The following is a 13427-nucleotide window of genomic DNA, read 5'->3' on the forward strand; positions in this document are numbered from 1 at the left end:
ACTGAATTTTTTTTTCATGCTCAAATTGAAAATGCACATAAAAACAGATGGATGGAAATGCACCCGCAAGTCCTGTCATCTCTCTACTCTTTTCAGTACAGGCATAAACATACCCAGAACTTGCTTAGTTAAAAAGAAAAACAGGTTTGCTATTTTTCTAATGATTGCTAGGTCATCTCATCACAAGACAAGAATAAAACTAGATATTAAGAAAGTTCCTTTCTGCTTCAAGATGAGGTGGAAATGTCGCAGCAAGCAAATGTAACACTTCCTCTCTTCCTTATCCTCCCAGACCGCTCAGGGCTGACCAGCATGGAGAAGATCGAGCAGTGCCAAGAGGCCTACCTGCTGGCGTTCGAGCACTACATCAACAGCCGCAAGCACAACATTCCCCACTTCTGGCCCAAGCTGCTGATGAAGGTGACGGACCTGCGCATGATCGGAGCTTGCCACGCCAGCCGCTTCCTCCATATGAAGGTGGAGTGTCCCAACGAACTGTTTCCCCCGCTCTTTCTGGAGGTCTTCGAGGACCAGGACGTGTGACGTTAAGAACGTTGAAACCGCGGCACCCCCCCAACCCTTAAAAGAACCCTGGAACACGGAAAGGAAAGGGATTTGGGGGTAGCGGAAGAGGAAAGTTGGGGAAAAGAACAAGAGGAGAATAAAAACTGGATTTTTTTTTTCTTCTTCTTCAGTGTGAACGTGCCCTGTAAACTTTTTGTTTTGTCCCTTTTTTCTTCAAAGACCCACCGCCTGCCACCAGCAAACACAAATCGACTTCACCAGGGAGAAACACACTGTCATTCTGAGAGGTACACACACACACAGAGTAACAAAGTTGTTGTAGATATTCACAGATTTAGATTCCGAACACACTGCCGGGAACGTACAGTGCAAACATATGCAAACACAAATATCTCATCCGTTAACACCTCTTGCACCTGTATGGTCAAACAGCTGTACTCTGCACCTACACTAATGCAAACTGAGGGGCTCGGTTATGTCTCTACTCACCCCCACACCCTCCTCGCACCTCAATAATCTCTGGGACCTTACCATTAGCTCCTCAGACGACCCCCCAGCCATCTCTCGTGCATCACCTTAACTACATTACCGTCCTCCGTCTGCCCGCGCAGCCCGTCCCTCAGTCTGCCGAGGCCTCGTGAGTGTTCGTCAACCTACCTCCCCCCACGTACTGACCTCTCCGTCTCTCTCTGTCTCACATACACACAGAGACACATGTGCACAAAACACACCCCAACACTCTTACCTCATAATGTCGTAACATGTATTTCCATATTATTGTGTCTGGGTGGTGGTAGTCTGTTAAGAAAACATGCAGCCATGCGGTCTTCTGTCACCCATGTACCTCTCTGCTAGTGTTAGGAGAAGATACAGTCGTAACACTTCGTATGAAGCCCTTATCTACAATGTATTATTTATACACACGTACCTGCGTGACACATTCTAATGCATTACAACAGCTGATATGTGCATTACTGTGTCTTGTAACTGCATTCATAAGACAGGTATGATTATTAATAGTTCAGCATTTTTGGGAAATACACTTATTTGCTTTCTTGCTGAGAGTTGGATGAGAAGATTGATACCACCATAGAAATAGAATAGGAGTGTAACATTAACATTGAACTGTTTTCCGTGGTAATTTACAAAAGAAAATGGGGATTGTTGTTAGTTGTTATGGTGACAACACCCGTCAGTGGGGCTGTAAAGTGTGTTTGCTTTAATGCAACACTGGTTACAGAAAATGAGCCGAACAAAGTTGTCACTCATCTACCGATAGCTGTGCGCTTTCCTACGCCGTGACAGTGTGACGAGTGTGTGGCTGAAGCATTAAGTTGTTTAATTTGGCTTATTTAGTCTGGCTCTCTCTGCTTCGTAATGTGAATTATAACTCTAATGCTCATTTTAGTTGAAAACCTCACCTCAGTGAGTCCGCGACTTGCCTAAAGTCGGTTTATTTTATACGGAAGTTAGCCCGCTACAACAGGCGCAATAGCAACAGTACCACTCTGACCAACCTGCTACGTTGATTTGAATGGGAATTTTCCGTCCTATTCTAATTCTATGGATACAACCACTCTCAAAAAGACTACACGCCGTGGGTTTACGGGGTGTTGGCTTATATGCCGGACTTTCTCCTGGCCATTACTTGCTAAACTTCAGCATTTTAAAATGGCTATAATTGATATTTTTCTGTTGACAATAGATTAATATCAACACCTCATGCAAAATGGGTAGAGACTACTTCTAAGATAATAATTGTATTGTTATGATACATTATAAGCATTTTTCAAAATAAAGTGTATTGTAGCTATAGGCTGCATAGGAAGTGTTTCCACTACCTTTATTGTACAGTGTCCCTCACTGTACTTTAGAAAATAGTTAGGTTACAGATTTAAGTAATTATAAGACATTTTTAAAATCACAATACGTGACTTTGAAAAACTACATCATGTTACATTAACACTGACAAGTAATCTAGAGTTCCCACATACAGTATATTAATATATATAATATATATTGCTAGGAATACCTCTCCGACACATACCTCCTGTTTTCATTACCTCGCACACACATGCATATTACACCCGGTTTTTTTTTTTAATGCATTACCTCAGTTGTTTTATTACTCATCTCTTCCTCCTCCTAAATAACCACTGTGGCTGCACCACACTTCTTGTCTCCGTGTTTGTATGTGAGTACGTGTTCTCATCGGAACCCCGTCCTGTTAAATCACACCGTAGCCCCGCCTCCTCACCTTCCGCCGTCTTGTGATAGGTTCAGCGCTGTCAGATGGTGGTGAGGGGAGGCCTCTCCTGTCACCTTTACCTGTTTCAAATCCCGCCTGAAACCGACAGATTCTACCTCACCTCTCATCTCAGTGCAGCTGCCCCTCTGTCTGCAACACACTGACATGCACGCACACATATATAAATATAGATATATATGTACACATGGTGCACAAATGAGTTGCCAACATGGACCCGTTGATTGTGCCGACAGTGTACAGCAGGTCTTTCAAACGGGCCGTGGATCAACACGTGACAGCTGACATGGCAGACTGTGTCATTTTCTCAACCATTTTTTTCATTTTTATCACACACCACGAGGGACCAACAGTCACTTTGGATTTTTATTTTAGGAACCCGAAATACCACCGAGGGCGGGGGTGAATTTGTGACATCACAGTGTGCCGTTTGAACTTAAAGGAAACTGTCAGGGGACAGCTGGAAGCTGGGACTCCAGTGGAAGCCATTTTGGCCCGATTGGGTCAGGCCAACGGACTATTGTGGGTGGTGACTGGGAGATGAATAAACAGCAAGTGAGTCAGCAGTATTCGCCTGTGGATATGGTTTCATCCCGGGCGAGGGGAGGGAAAACGGCGAGCGAGCAACTGTGGCGGGTATAGCGTTGTGACTCAGGCCAAGCCAACACAAAAAAAAAAACACCACACAAAAAAAATGGACCCTTGTTCTCGCGCATACTAGTACATCTCCAGATCCTTCCCTCGCCGTCGCAGCAGAAATGGACACCATTTAAAGACTTTCTGAGCGACCGTCCTATCCCAGAAACTTACAACATGAATTAAACACTGCTGAAATAAGCTCCACCAACCATATCCCAAATTGCCATCCACTACAAGTAACTATCAGGTTTTTTTCTGTTGCACTAAAACCACAATGTCTGTATCCCTTAGTAGCCCTGAACCCCTTCCTTTATCCCCTCCCCCTCCCACATCTTTCCTGTTCCTGCCTGTCTTTAGCAGTCTTAACAATACTCTCTAAAATATCTCACACACACAAACATGAAAACACACACGCGGTCCGTTAACTCATCTCTTGCTTACCTGTTGAAGCCAACAAGGACTGTGACATGGCCTTCAGGTGCCGCCACTCTCAGTGTTACTAATCTACGTTGCAGGGTATTCAAATAGAACCGTAAGCACTGAGTATACAGGGATACACACACAACGCAGCAGCAACACACACACACAGCAATAGGATGATCAAGCAGTACAGTTTCACGCCGGCCACCTCCAGGCCGGCTCGTGTTGTTCGTACCGTACTTTGCTCACTATCACTGTGAATGAGAGCCATGCTGCAACCGGGTCATGGCTCAGACAGGGAAACCGCTGGCATAGCAATTCTGACATGTTAATGTGCCTCACAGAGGTCGGTAACACAAATATACAGTATACAGAAGCATATATTTATAGATATAGATATATAGATATATATATAGATGTTACAGTTATTGTATGTGGCATTAGAGCTATCAGTGGCTGAATTAACGCTGCCAGCTCAAATCAGATCACGAATCCGTCATCATGTAGCAGAGGGTGTCAGTTTACCCAACTGTATTAATAAATGTAAAATAATATTTATGCATAGTTTGCAGTTGACGTCATATTGCATTATGATGCTTGTTTGCCTTGTGGTGATCACCAACTAACCTTCAGAGTTTACCCACCTTTTGCGTACCTCTAAATCACTTCATACAGCACAAAGAAGTACCTTATTTTCCCCTCCTGTTTCAGGAGTACAAACATGAGATCAGGTCCGGTTCCACATAGCTCCATGAATTTCAGATTTGAGCTGGCAGCACAGCTGCTGTTTCTGTCTCTCTCTCTCTCTCTTTCTCTCTCTCTTTCAGCCAAATGATCACTGGAGAAATCCTCCCCCCCACCCGTCCTCTTAAAAAAAACACACCAGCACCACAGAGCACACTGCCTTCCACCATGATCAGTTGCACCAGCATAGTAGAGAGACAGACCGATAGTCATCCTCCATCCTGTCACCACCAAGCCATTATACCTGGACATCACCGCTAGCTTCAATAACGTTCACACAGCAGGCAAATCCAATTAGTGTTTCCAATCTAATGTGTTAATACAGCCCAGCCGCACAGCAGTTTGTGAAATAATCACAAAATGTAATGTATTGATTCGTGTACAGAGACACAAATTTTGTTTTTTTTTCGTTTCGGCCGGTGTTCGTGTCCCCAAGTCAAAGTTGATTTATTTGTCACGTAACTTCCGTACTTACGTTACAGCACTTTCGGAGTTATTTTAACCCAAACCGTGATCTTTTCTTTAAGCTAAGTAGTTTTTGTCACGTAACCTCTGTACTTAAGTTACGGACTTCCGGAGTTATTTTAACCCAAACTGCAATCTTTTCCTAAACCTAACTAAGTAATTTGTTGCCTAAGCCTAACCAAGTCGATCTATTCCTAAACCTAACTTTATTTTGAAAAGACTGGAGCAAAAATGTATTCGTGCATCACGCGTTACTGGACATTCGTAGGAAAAGGCAGGAAAAATACGTTGTTGAAAGTCGTGCTGAACATCACGAAGAAAAAGGGGAAATTCGTGTCTATGTACACGAATCAAATAGATTAAATTTCATGACTATTTCACAAACTGCCGTGAGACTGTGTTGGTTAATAAGTGTCGTTTTGAATTGACCAAATTGACTTGGACAAGTGTATACATTTACTTGGTTGTCATAGCGACAAGGCAACCAGGCACACAGTGACGGAGAACACGCTTTCCGCGTGACTAACAACTCGAGGCGCTTCAACAAACAGACGACACGGAGCGCTCGTTTTAACTTTCGTGGCTTCATTGAAGCTTGTGAAAGTTTCTTCTTTTCTATACAAGGAATATCTAAATTCAAAACTGGGATTTTGCATCTGCGAGTTTGAACGTGGCCTCGATGGTGGTACACGAGGCAATTATGCAGGCATAGCCGGATGGAAATGCCTCGGATTATAACAGCTACCGAGTCAATAAAAAAAAAGAACAGCAAGGTTGAGGCCTATCAGAGCTGCCTCCAAAGTAAAAAGTACTTTAAGTGTACACCCTGTATCGCTATCCACACATCCTATGCCAAGCTGCGAAATAAAATGTCTCCGCCTTTTCCGCACAGTGACCACAGAATTGTGTTCTCATTCTCTCTCTCTCTCTCTCTCTCTCTCTCTCTCTCTCTCTCTGTCTCTTAGATTTAAGTTAGAGCCAAGTTTTAACGTTACGTTTACAATAAACTAAAATGTGAACTCGATGCTAAGCTCTGCTGCTGCAGCATAGCACAAAACAACCACTCTGAAGCAGTTCAACCCTCATGCAACTTCTTCTTCACCACAAATAAACTACTTCTACTACTTTTATTACTTACCCAGGGAAAACATCTATAAGTCAACAACATAATTTCTCTCTTCCTCGCATCGTAACCCGTCCTTTCAACTCCCATTCTATTTTTTTTATTTTTTTTTAACCCTAATTTACAACCCCGTCCCAGTCCCCCTTTCTCTTATTTATTTCTCTCTGTCCTCTTAGTATGCACCTCCTCCTTCCCTTCCCACACACACACACACACACTCACAGAAACCTACCCCAACTCATACTAGCACTCTTTGGTGGAGATAGTCGACAATCCCTGCAGGAATATGTCCACACGTGGAATGTAAAATACTGAAATTGTACGATTAAAGACACGGTGTGAAGTTCCACACTCATGTTGTTTTTGATGTTGTTGATGTTGCTTTCGTTGTGCACCAAGTGTTCGTTGTTCTGCTTATTCTAGGGTGGATGAGCTTGGGGTTAAAACCTCGGTCGTGTGACACACTGCTACTGATAAGTCCTTTTTTTCTTTAATATAGTATGATTATAAAATACTTGTGGTGTGAGGACTGAAGCAAGAGAGCTAAAGCAAGAGATGAAGTGACTTTGTTTTGGAAAGAGAAAAAAAAGCTGTTCTTTTTCTATGATTATTCTTTATTAATTTGCATCTGATTTTCTTGGTAAGTGAATGTCTGTCTATCTGTGTTGATGCTTTACTGTGATAAAAATGGCTGTATATGCACTTTCAGACCATCGTTGGTGCAGTGGTAGCTGTAGTGCTCAAATGTCATCCAAGGGGGTTCAAATCACCTTCAGTTCAGCTGAAAACTAAGTCTGCATAGATCTTTAAAACGGCCTGCTATTCAATGTCTGGGATATGTAATCAGATTGAGCATTTAAACTTGTTTAGTTGCCTTATTCTGGTGTTATAATCTGTGATGAAATGTGTTATACATTCAGAATAACACTATGAAATTTGTTTTAAGGAATATAGGCCCATTGGTCACGTTGTCTGATGAGAGTTTTAGCATCGGAGCTAGCTCTGCAATGTGTATATGCTAGCACTTTAATAGCCTATTGGCCATGTAATTATAGGTGACTTGCGTTATTCAAAGTAGGCTATAACCTTTTAGGAGGCTAACACAAGCTTGGCTAGTACTTAAAAACAAATTCTTAAGTTTTGAAGCAAACATTTAGGTTTTCCCGCCTTTTTTTGTCAGCTTCCACCACCGCTTCCTGAGACACTGGAAACATACCTGAGAACATACTTCCTTTTGAGCCTTAAAATCATCTTAATGGAGCGAAGATTATCATAATGTTGTCTCCAAGACACAAGAGTTTTCTTAAAGGTTCTATATATGAGATTTTGAACATTAAAGGTAGGGTTGGTAATGCGGAGAAACTAGCGAGAGTATGCTAGATTTTAAATATATATATATATTATATATATAATACTAGTCACCTAGCCTATATGACAAGTCAACATATTGTTTCCCAAACCCTTAGCATGCACATTGCTTAGCTTTAACACCTGTCTGGTGTCTGTTCCCACTTTCATATTGGGTAAGGTGGACCAATGGGCCCGAAGTCCCATAAAAGGGGGGTTATTTCCTCTAAAGAAACTCTCGCTAACCTCACGGAACAATACATTTGAAGTACAGTTTCTCTTAAGACTTTTTACAATGACTACATTTGATTTTCTTAGGGACTGTACGGAAATTATTGGTGTGGGTAAGGGGGGTTGAACGTTATGTTGCATGTCTTGCTTACCTCACACGACAACACATTTTGAGTACAGTGTCACTAAGTACTTCGAGCAATTAATACCTTTGTTTTTCTAAGGGACTGTACGAAAATGATTGATATGGGGAGGGGAGTTATTTATTTTTTTTAAAAAGCAAGACCCTCCAGTATTGATATTTTATTTGGACCCTCGCCCCAATATGTCAAAATAATAATTATATATATTATATATATAATTATATATAATAATGTATTGTTTTACTATTTTATATATTCTTATATTATTTTAAATAATATAACAGTATTGGTACAACTTGTTAAGAAAAGATGCAGAATATAAACACTAAATCTGGGGTGAGAAAAAAAAATAACCATAACCCTTCTCCTTTTTCTGAGTACCCCCCACCCCTAATAATTTTCATACAGTCCCTTATGACTCACTGTAAATGCATACAGTATTGTGTCTACTTCCAGTACAATTAATAGGCTACTATTTTGGTAAAAATGTCTTGTAAGTGTATTGTAAACTTAAGGTTTTGCCAAATCCATTGTCCAATTAGTTGAACTGAGAGTGAATGAACCTGAATCCTGCTTTCCACAGTTGCTTGGGCTGTATCACTTGCTTAGCTGGGCTTTTGCTCGTACTCCTGATCTGGGTCAATAAAAATAAAAAAAACACGTATACGTCCTGATCTTAGCCTTTAGACTGCTCAAAATCTGACCTTAGACCAGGGCTCATCTTTCGATGTATAAATCTGCCGTATATTAATCTCAATGTCGTGACAATAATATTACTTTTCACGGAGGAAATACAAAAAGGAAAGGGTCAAGAAACAAAACAAAAAAATCACAAAATAGAAACCAAAAAAAAAAGATTTATACAACTATTCATACCTCATTGTACTGCTTTGTGCCAGAGTAACGGATGGAGCGTGATCAGTCTCAAGCAAAGGAAATCACCAGTGGTTGGCAACATATGGAGCAGGACCCAACAGTGGTCTCGGGAAAATTAAAATGTGTCCCCAAATTTTTTTGAATAAAAAATTGGTGGCTTGAATAGTTTTTGTCAGGACGATTTAGTTCCTGATCGAAGCCTGAAATGTACACTAGACTGAAAAAAGAAAACACTCAAAATGTGTTGTAGAGGGTGGGTGAATTTGCTCAAAATGCTTACACGATCTGTTCAGGTTGTATAAAAAATATTTGAACATTGCAGCAGTTACTTTGTTATGTCTATAAGGAATAGCATGAAATATGAAGACGTGCTTTGAGTTTCTATCAACAGCTGGCAGATATTTATTCCATCTCTACTGTGTGTTCTGTCCTGACGAACCAAGAGAGGACTGATGCTTCATCAGGACAAGAGTTGGGGCGCATTGAGTAGTTTGGCCAAGTGAAACATTTAAATCCAAATTACAGAAAAACAAAAATGGTGCTCCTGCCCCCGAGAAAAGCTTTGAAGAGAGATGTTATCCTCTTCAAGCCTTCAAATCCTCAAGTGCAAATATGCAATTACACACTTCTATTTGTGTATTTTAATACAGGCCAGTAAATTGTGCCTTGAACAAGAAAGGTTTAGGACTCGAAGTCCCAAACTGCGATTCCCATGATGAAAAGGTCCTCTCTTGTTTGTGTTCTTAGCTCCCTGCAGCTCCCCTTCACAGTGACTTTATGCAGTAGCACACAACCCGGCTAATTAGCGTATCTGAGAGACATCATGTGAGGCCCTGCACAAGAAGTCGGCTATTTCCTGTTTGCGAAGCAGCCATAATTTTTTGGCACAGCACAGTGTTGAATGTAAAGCTGAATGAGGTTGACGCACCCCTGACGAGAGTTTGATGGTGTATTTTATAATGCTGGTCGTGGGTTTGTAATGGGCACGGTTGTTGTTTGTCTTGTTTTCTGTGACAAATCATTCATGGCACAATCAGAGAATGGCATCTCAATGGCTCAAAGCTGTTTGTGTTTGTGGCTATGTGACATTGATTTTCAACATTATAAAATTATTTGATATCAATTTGCCTACTTTGCCTTTGTCCCGCTGTATGAGAATCTGACTTTTAATGAATGGTATTTGTTTAACTTAGTAGGCTAGGTATCACCAACAGCATCGCGCTCTGGTCAAAAAAATAAATAAACACTACGTCTACCTATATACAAGATCAGAAAATCTGAACGATTTTTTTTTTCTTTTTAGAAGTCAAACTGTGTGGACTGATCTTTGCATTCCTATTGTGGTTAATTTTGTTAAAGCTAGGGTTGCTGCTAGCTACCTTGATTGGAGAAGTTGGATATTTTTTTAAATGCAGCGTACTCTTGATAGTTTCTTAATATTACCGACACTAGCTTTAAAGGGAAACTTTGCCAATATTTGCCGTGCAAATGCACAATGTTCGGCTTCCCTCTGCGGCCGGTGCACCCCGCTCACCTACCTGTAAGGGTCCGCCAGATGACGCAAAATGAGTTGTTTCGCGTCATGAAAATCGGCAAAGTTTCCCTTTTATTAAGTGCTACACCCAGAAAGTCTTTGATTTTTTTGTATCTAAACAATTGGGAGCACCAAACGTTTGCTAACTTCTTATATGTGCTGCTATAACAGCCTCCAGACTTCTGGGAAGCCCAAACCAAGAAAAGTAGCGCCATACAATAAGTGCGTGGACACCCTTTCCAGTTTCCATAAGTGTTGATTATGCATTACCAATCTCTACAGAGAAGAATACAGTACCAAACAACAGCAGTAACACAATACGGTTCCAGCACCTGAGCCCATCATAAAGTCGAAGACGACTTGACAGTTAAATGTGATATTACAAACAGATATTATGACTCCAGCCTTTTTCCACTCAGACATGATTTCTGACATAATCAGACAAACCAGAATGAAGAAAGAATTTATTACATGCAATAACTTTTGTTATGTTGCAGATGGCCCTTCTCAGCACTTCAGACTACTGTTAGCTGACACAAGCAGTCCTACAGGTTGTTGTCAGTGTTGAACAGTAAAACATCCCAGTCAGTTGTACAGCACGAATCGAATTGTTAAAGCAGGTACGACACAATGTATAAAAATGTATTTGATAAAACACATTAAATACGGTCACATGAAACATGAAATTTTTTTGCTATCAATGTTTTCAATTAATATATAATGAATCCAAATTCCCCAAAAAGGTTTATGTATGTTCTTCATCTATATGGAATTAAAACCCATTATTGAATGTAGTGCTCCCTGTAATTATACCGTACATGCACAGTCTAAATGGTTTATCACTTTGGCTAAATTTGGAAACACACTACTAAATTATTACGAACACAGAGACTCGTGAAAGCCAGTCGATGTCAAATTAGTTTTAGCGTTGTTGTGGAGGTAATGATGTAACTATGTGCAGCTTTTCTCTCCACCAATCCAAAGTCCATAACAGCCCTCCCCCTTCGTCTCTCCCGAAAAACACAGAAGGGCACAGCTGTTACAGAGCAGGCACGTCGCAGACTGGCATGGGTAGTGTGCATGTGAGTGTGAGGAAGGGAGAGAGAGAGTTTTACATAGACACACATTGACAGACTGGGACATCCTTTACTGATTTTTCCTCTCAACTACAGGAACAGTGCTTCCAGCGAGGCTCTAAAAATAGAACAGTGTGTTTGGATGATGCTCACTGACATTCCTCATCATTTTGATCCTTTTTGCAAAGAAAATACTTCCAAGCACATCATGCTTGCATCTGATTCACATGTCGCTGACTGAAGTGCACATGATTTAATTACATAACATGTTTTGTCATCATGTTGAGAGTTCAGGTAAAAAAAGAAAATACATATTCATAGTTGTTGTTTTAACCACTAAACCTCCAGTTTCCCTCCCATCCTCTTGTTTCCCCTTAAAGGTGCTGAATGCAACACTGGGAGCATTTCTATTGACTGCATGGCACAACATTATCAGCTGTAAACAAAGAAAAACAACATACGACTAAAAATTACAATATATTAACTTATTATGCGCCGAAATATTAAATTCCAAGGCCTCCGCCATTTCTGACAACGTCACGTCACAACTCGTGAACTCTGAGCTGTCAGAAACGTTCCACTTATGAGGTCGTGAATATACACGGGGCGTTCATATGGACTCTTCTCGTGAACACGGTAAACACGACCCCATTTAAAGGCACCATCATCTGGCGAACATAGCATTAATTGCTTAACATTAGCAAGCTAACATTGTTGTTGGTAACATGTTAACATTTGCAGTGTCTGACACTATCGTATATATTTTGTATCAGCTTGTTCCAGCTTTTCAATGAAATATTCAGAACCAATTCTCTTTGTTTTTTTATGACTGCACAATTACCTAAAATATATTGGATGTCTTGTGCATCATCTAATGCAAATTTCACCCCACCCCCAAAAAAATGTACTTGTTATATTTGGTACATTTGGAAATAATTTGTTCGGTTTGAACAATGTTTGGCTGCACAGCGTGAGTTTGTAATGACTGAGCCACTTGTGGGGTCAATTAGAGGATAGAAATACTGAGGATCTACACGGGGCAGTCGTACACACATCCACCTGACTCCCTCGAAAACACTCACATACACACACACACGCTTGAAAACACATGGCTGCCCCACCCCCATGGATTCATTCATGCGGACTGGTGTTATGTAAGAGAGTTACCCTCCTCTCCTGACAGACACGACCTTGCCTCAACTCCATGTGTCAGGGGAGGACAGGGAGGAAGAGAGTAAGACAGACAGACAGACAGACAGAGAGATTAGACAGACAGAGAGACAGAGAGACAGACAGAGAGACAGACAGACAGAGAGACAGAGAGACAGACAGACAGACAGAGAGATGGAGAGAGAACATGCATGAAAACAGATGAGAGGGAATAAGAGACAGAAAGAAAAGTAGCAGAGAGGGGAAGAGAGGCCCCACCATGGAGCAAAACCTGTGGAATGCACACACACACACACACACACACACACACACACACACACACACACACACACACACATGCCTTTTAAAAGGCCATTGGCAGGGTGATAAGGATTTAGAGGGAAGCCAAAGGAAGCAGCGGGGGGTGGTGAGTGGTGTTTGTTTTGTTTTGATGGTGAACCATTTGCATGTTGAGGATGTTGACAATTTATTAGTTCCACATTTTTTAACAAAATGTGCTTTGTACTTTGTATGTAAATCAGAAAACACTTGTTATGAGGATTTAGCATACATGGGAACTCCCCCACGGCAACTCAGACAGTTTTATATTTTTAGCATGGAGAAAACTCATTCATTGCCATCCTCTTGGTAATATCTACAGCCATTGTACCATAAATATATTCCATATAGACCATATTTTCCAGATACCTGAACTTGCGTATCAGACGGTGCCAAGTACCGATATGGGAATGGGAGTGTGACGTCATCGACAACAAGTCAGCCATTTTTGGAGGATAAAGGGTAAGATGCCATCTGCTTGCTGTTTACTGCAAGTGTCAAAAGCTAACACAAAACACTGCACAGTGAATAAGATTCGTCAGACACAACG

The 13427-nt window shown here is 41.1% G+C and overlaps 2 protein-coding genes across 5 annotated transcripts in view; one reads left to right on the forward strand and one right to left on the reverse strand.

The window, feature by feature from the left end:
- The window catches only part of LOC141780465 (thyroid hormone receptor alpha), a 126999-nt gene extending 117097 nt beyond the window's left edge, over window positions 1–9902 (forward strand). For all 4 annotated transcript variants that reach the window (XM_074655709.1, XM_074655708.1, XM_074655710.1 and 1 more), the window contains one exon: window positions 293–9902. In XM_074655709.1, coding sequence (XP_074511810.1) covers window positions 293–543 — 251 coding nt within the window. In that variant the 3' untranslated portion in view covers window positions 544–9902. The remainder of the gene's footprint in view (window positions 1–292) is intronic.
- The window catches only part of LOC141780466 (dual specificity protein phosphatase 3-like), a 61736-nt gene that overhangs the window by 39047 nt on the left and 9262 nt on the right, over window positions 1–13427 (reverse strand). The window lies entirely within an intron of this gene.

Source organism: Sebastes fasciatus, chromosome 13, assembly GCF_043250625.1.
Source record: "Sebastes fasciatus isolate fSebFas1 chromosome 13, fSebFas1.pri, whole genome shotgun sequence".
NCBI classification, from domain to species: Eukaryota; Metazoa; Chordata; class Actinopteri; order Perciformes; family Sebastidae; genus Sebastes; species Sebastes fasciatus.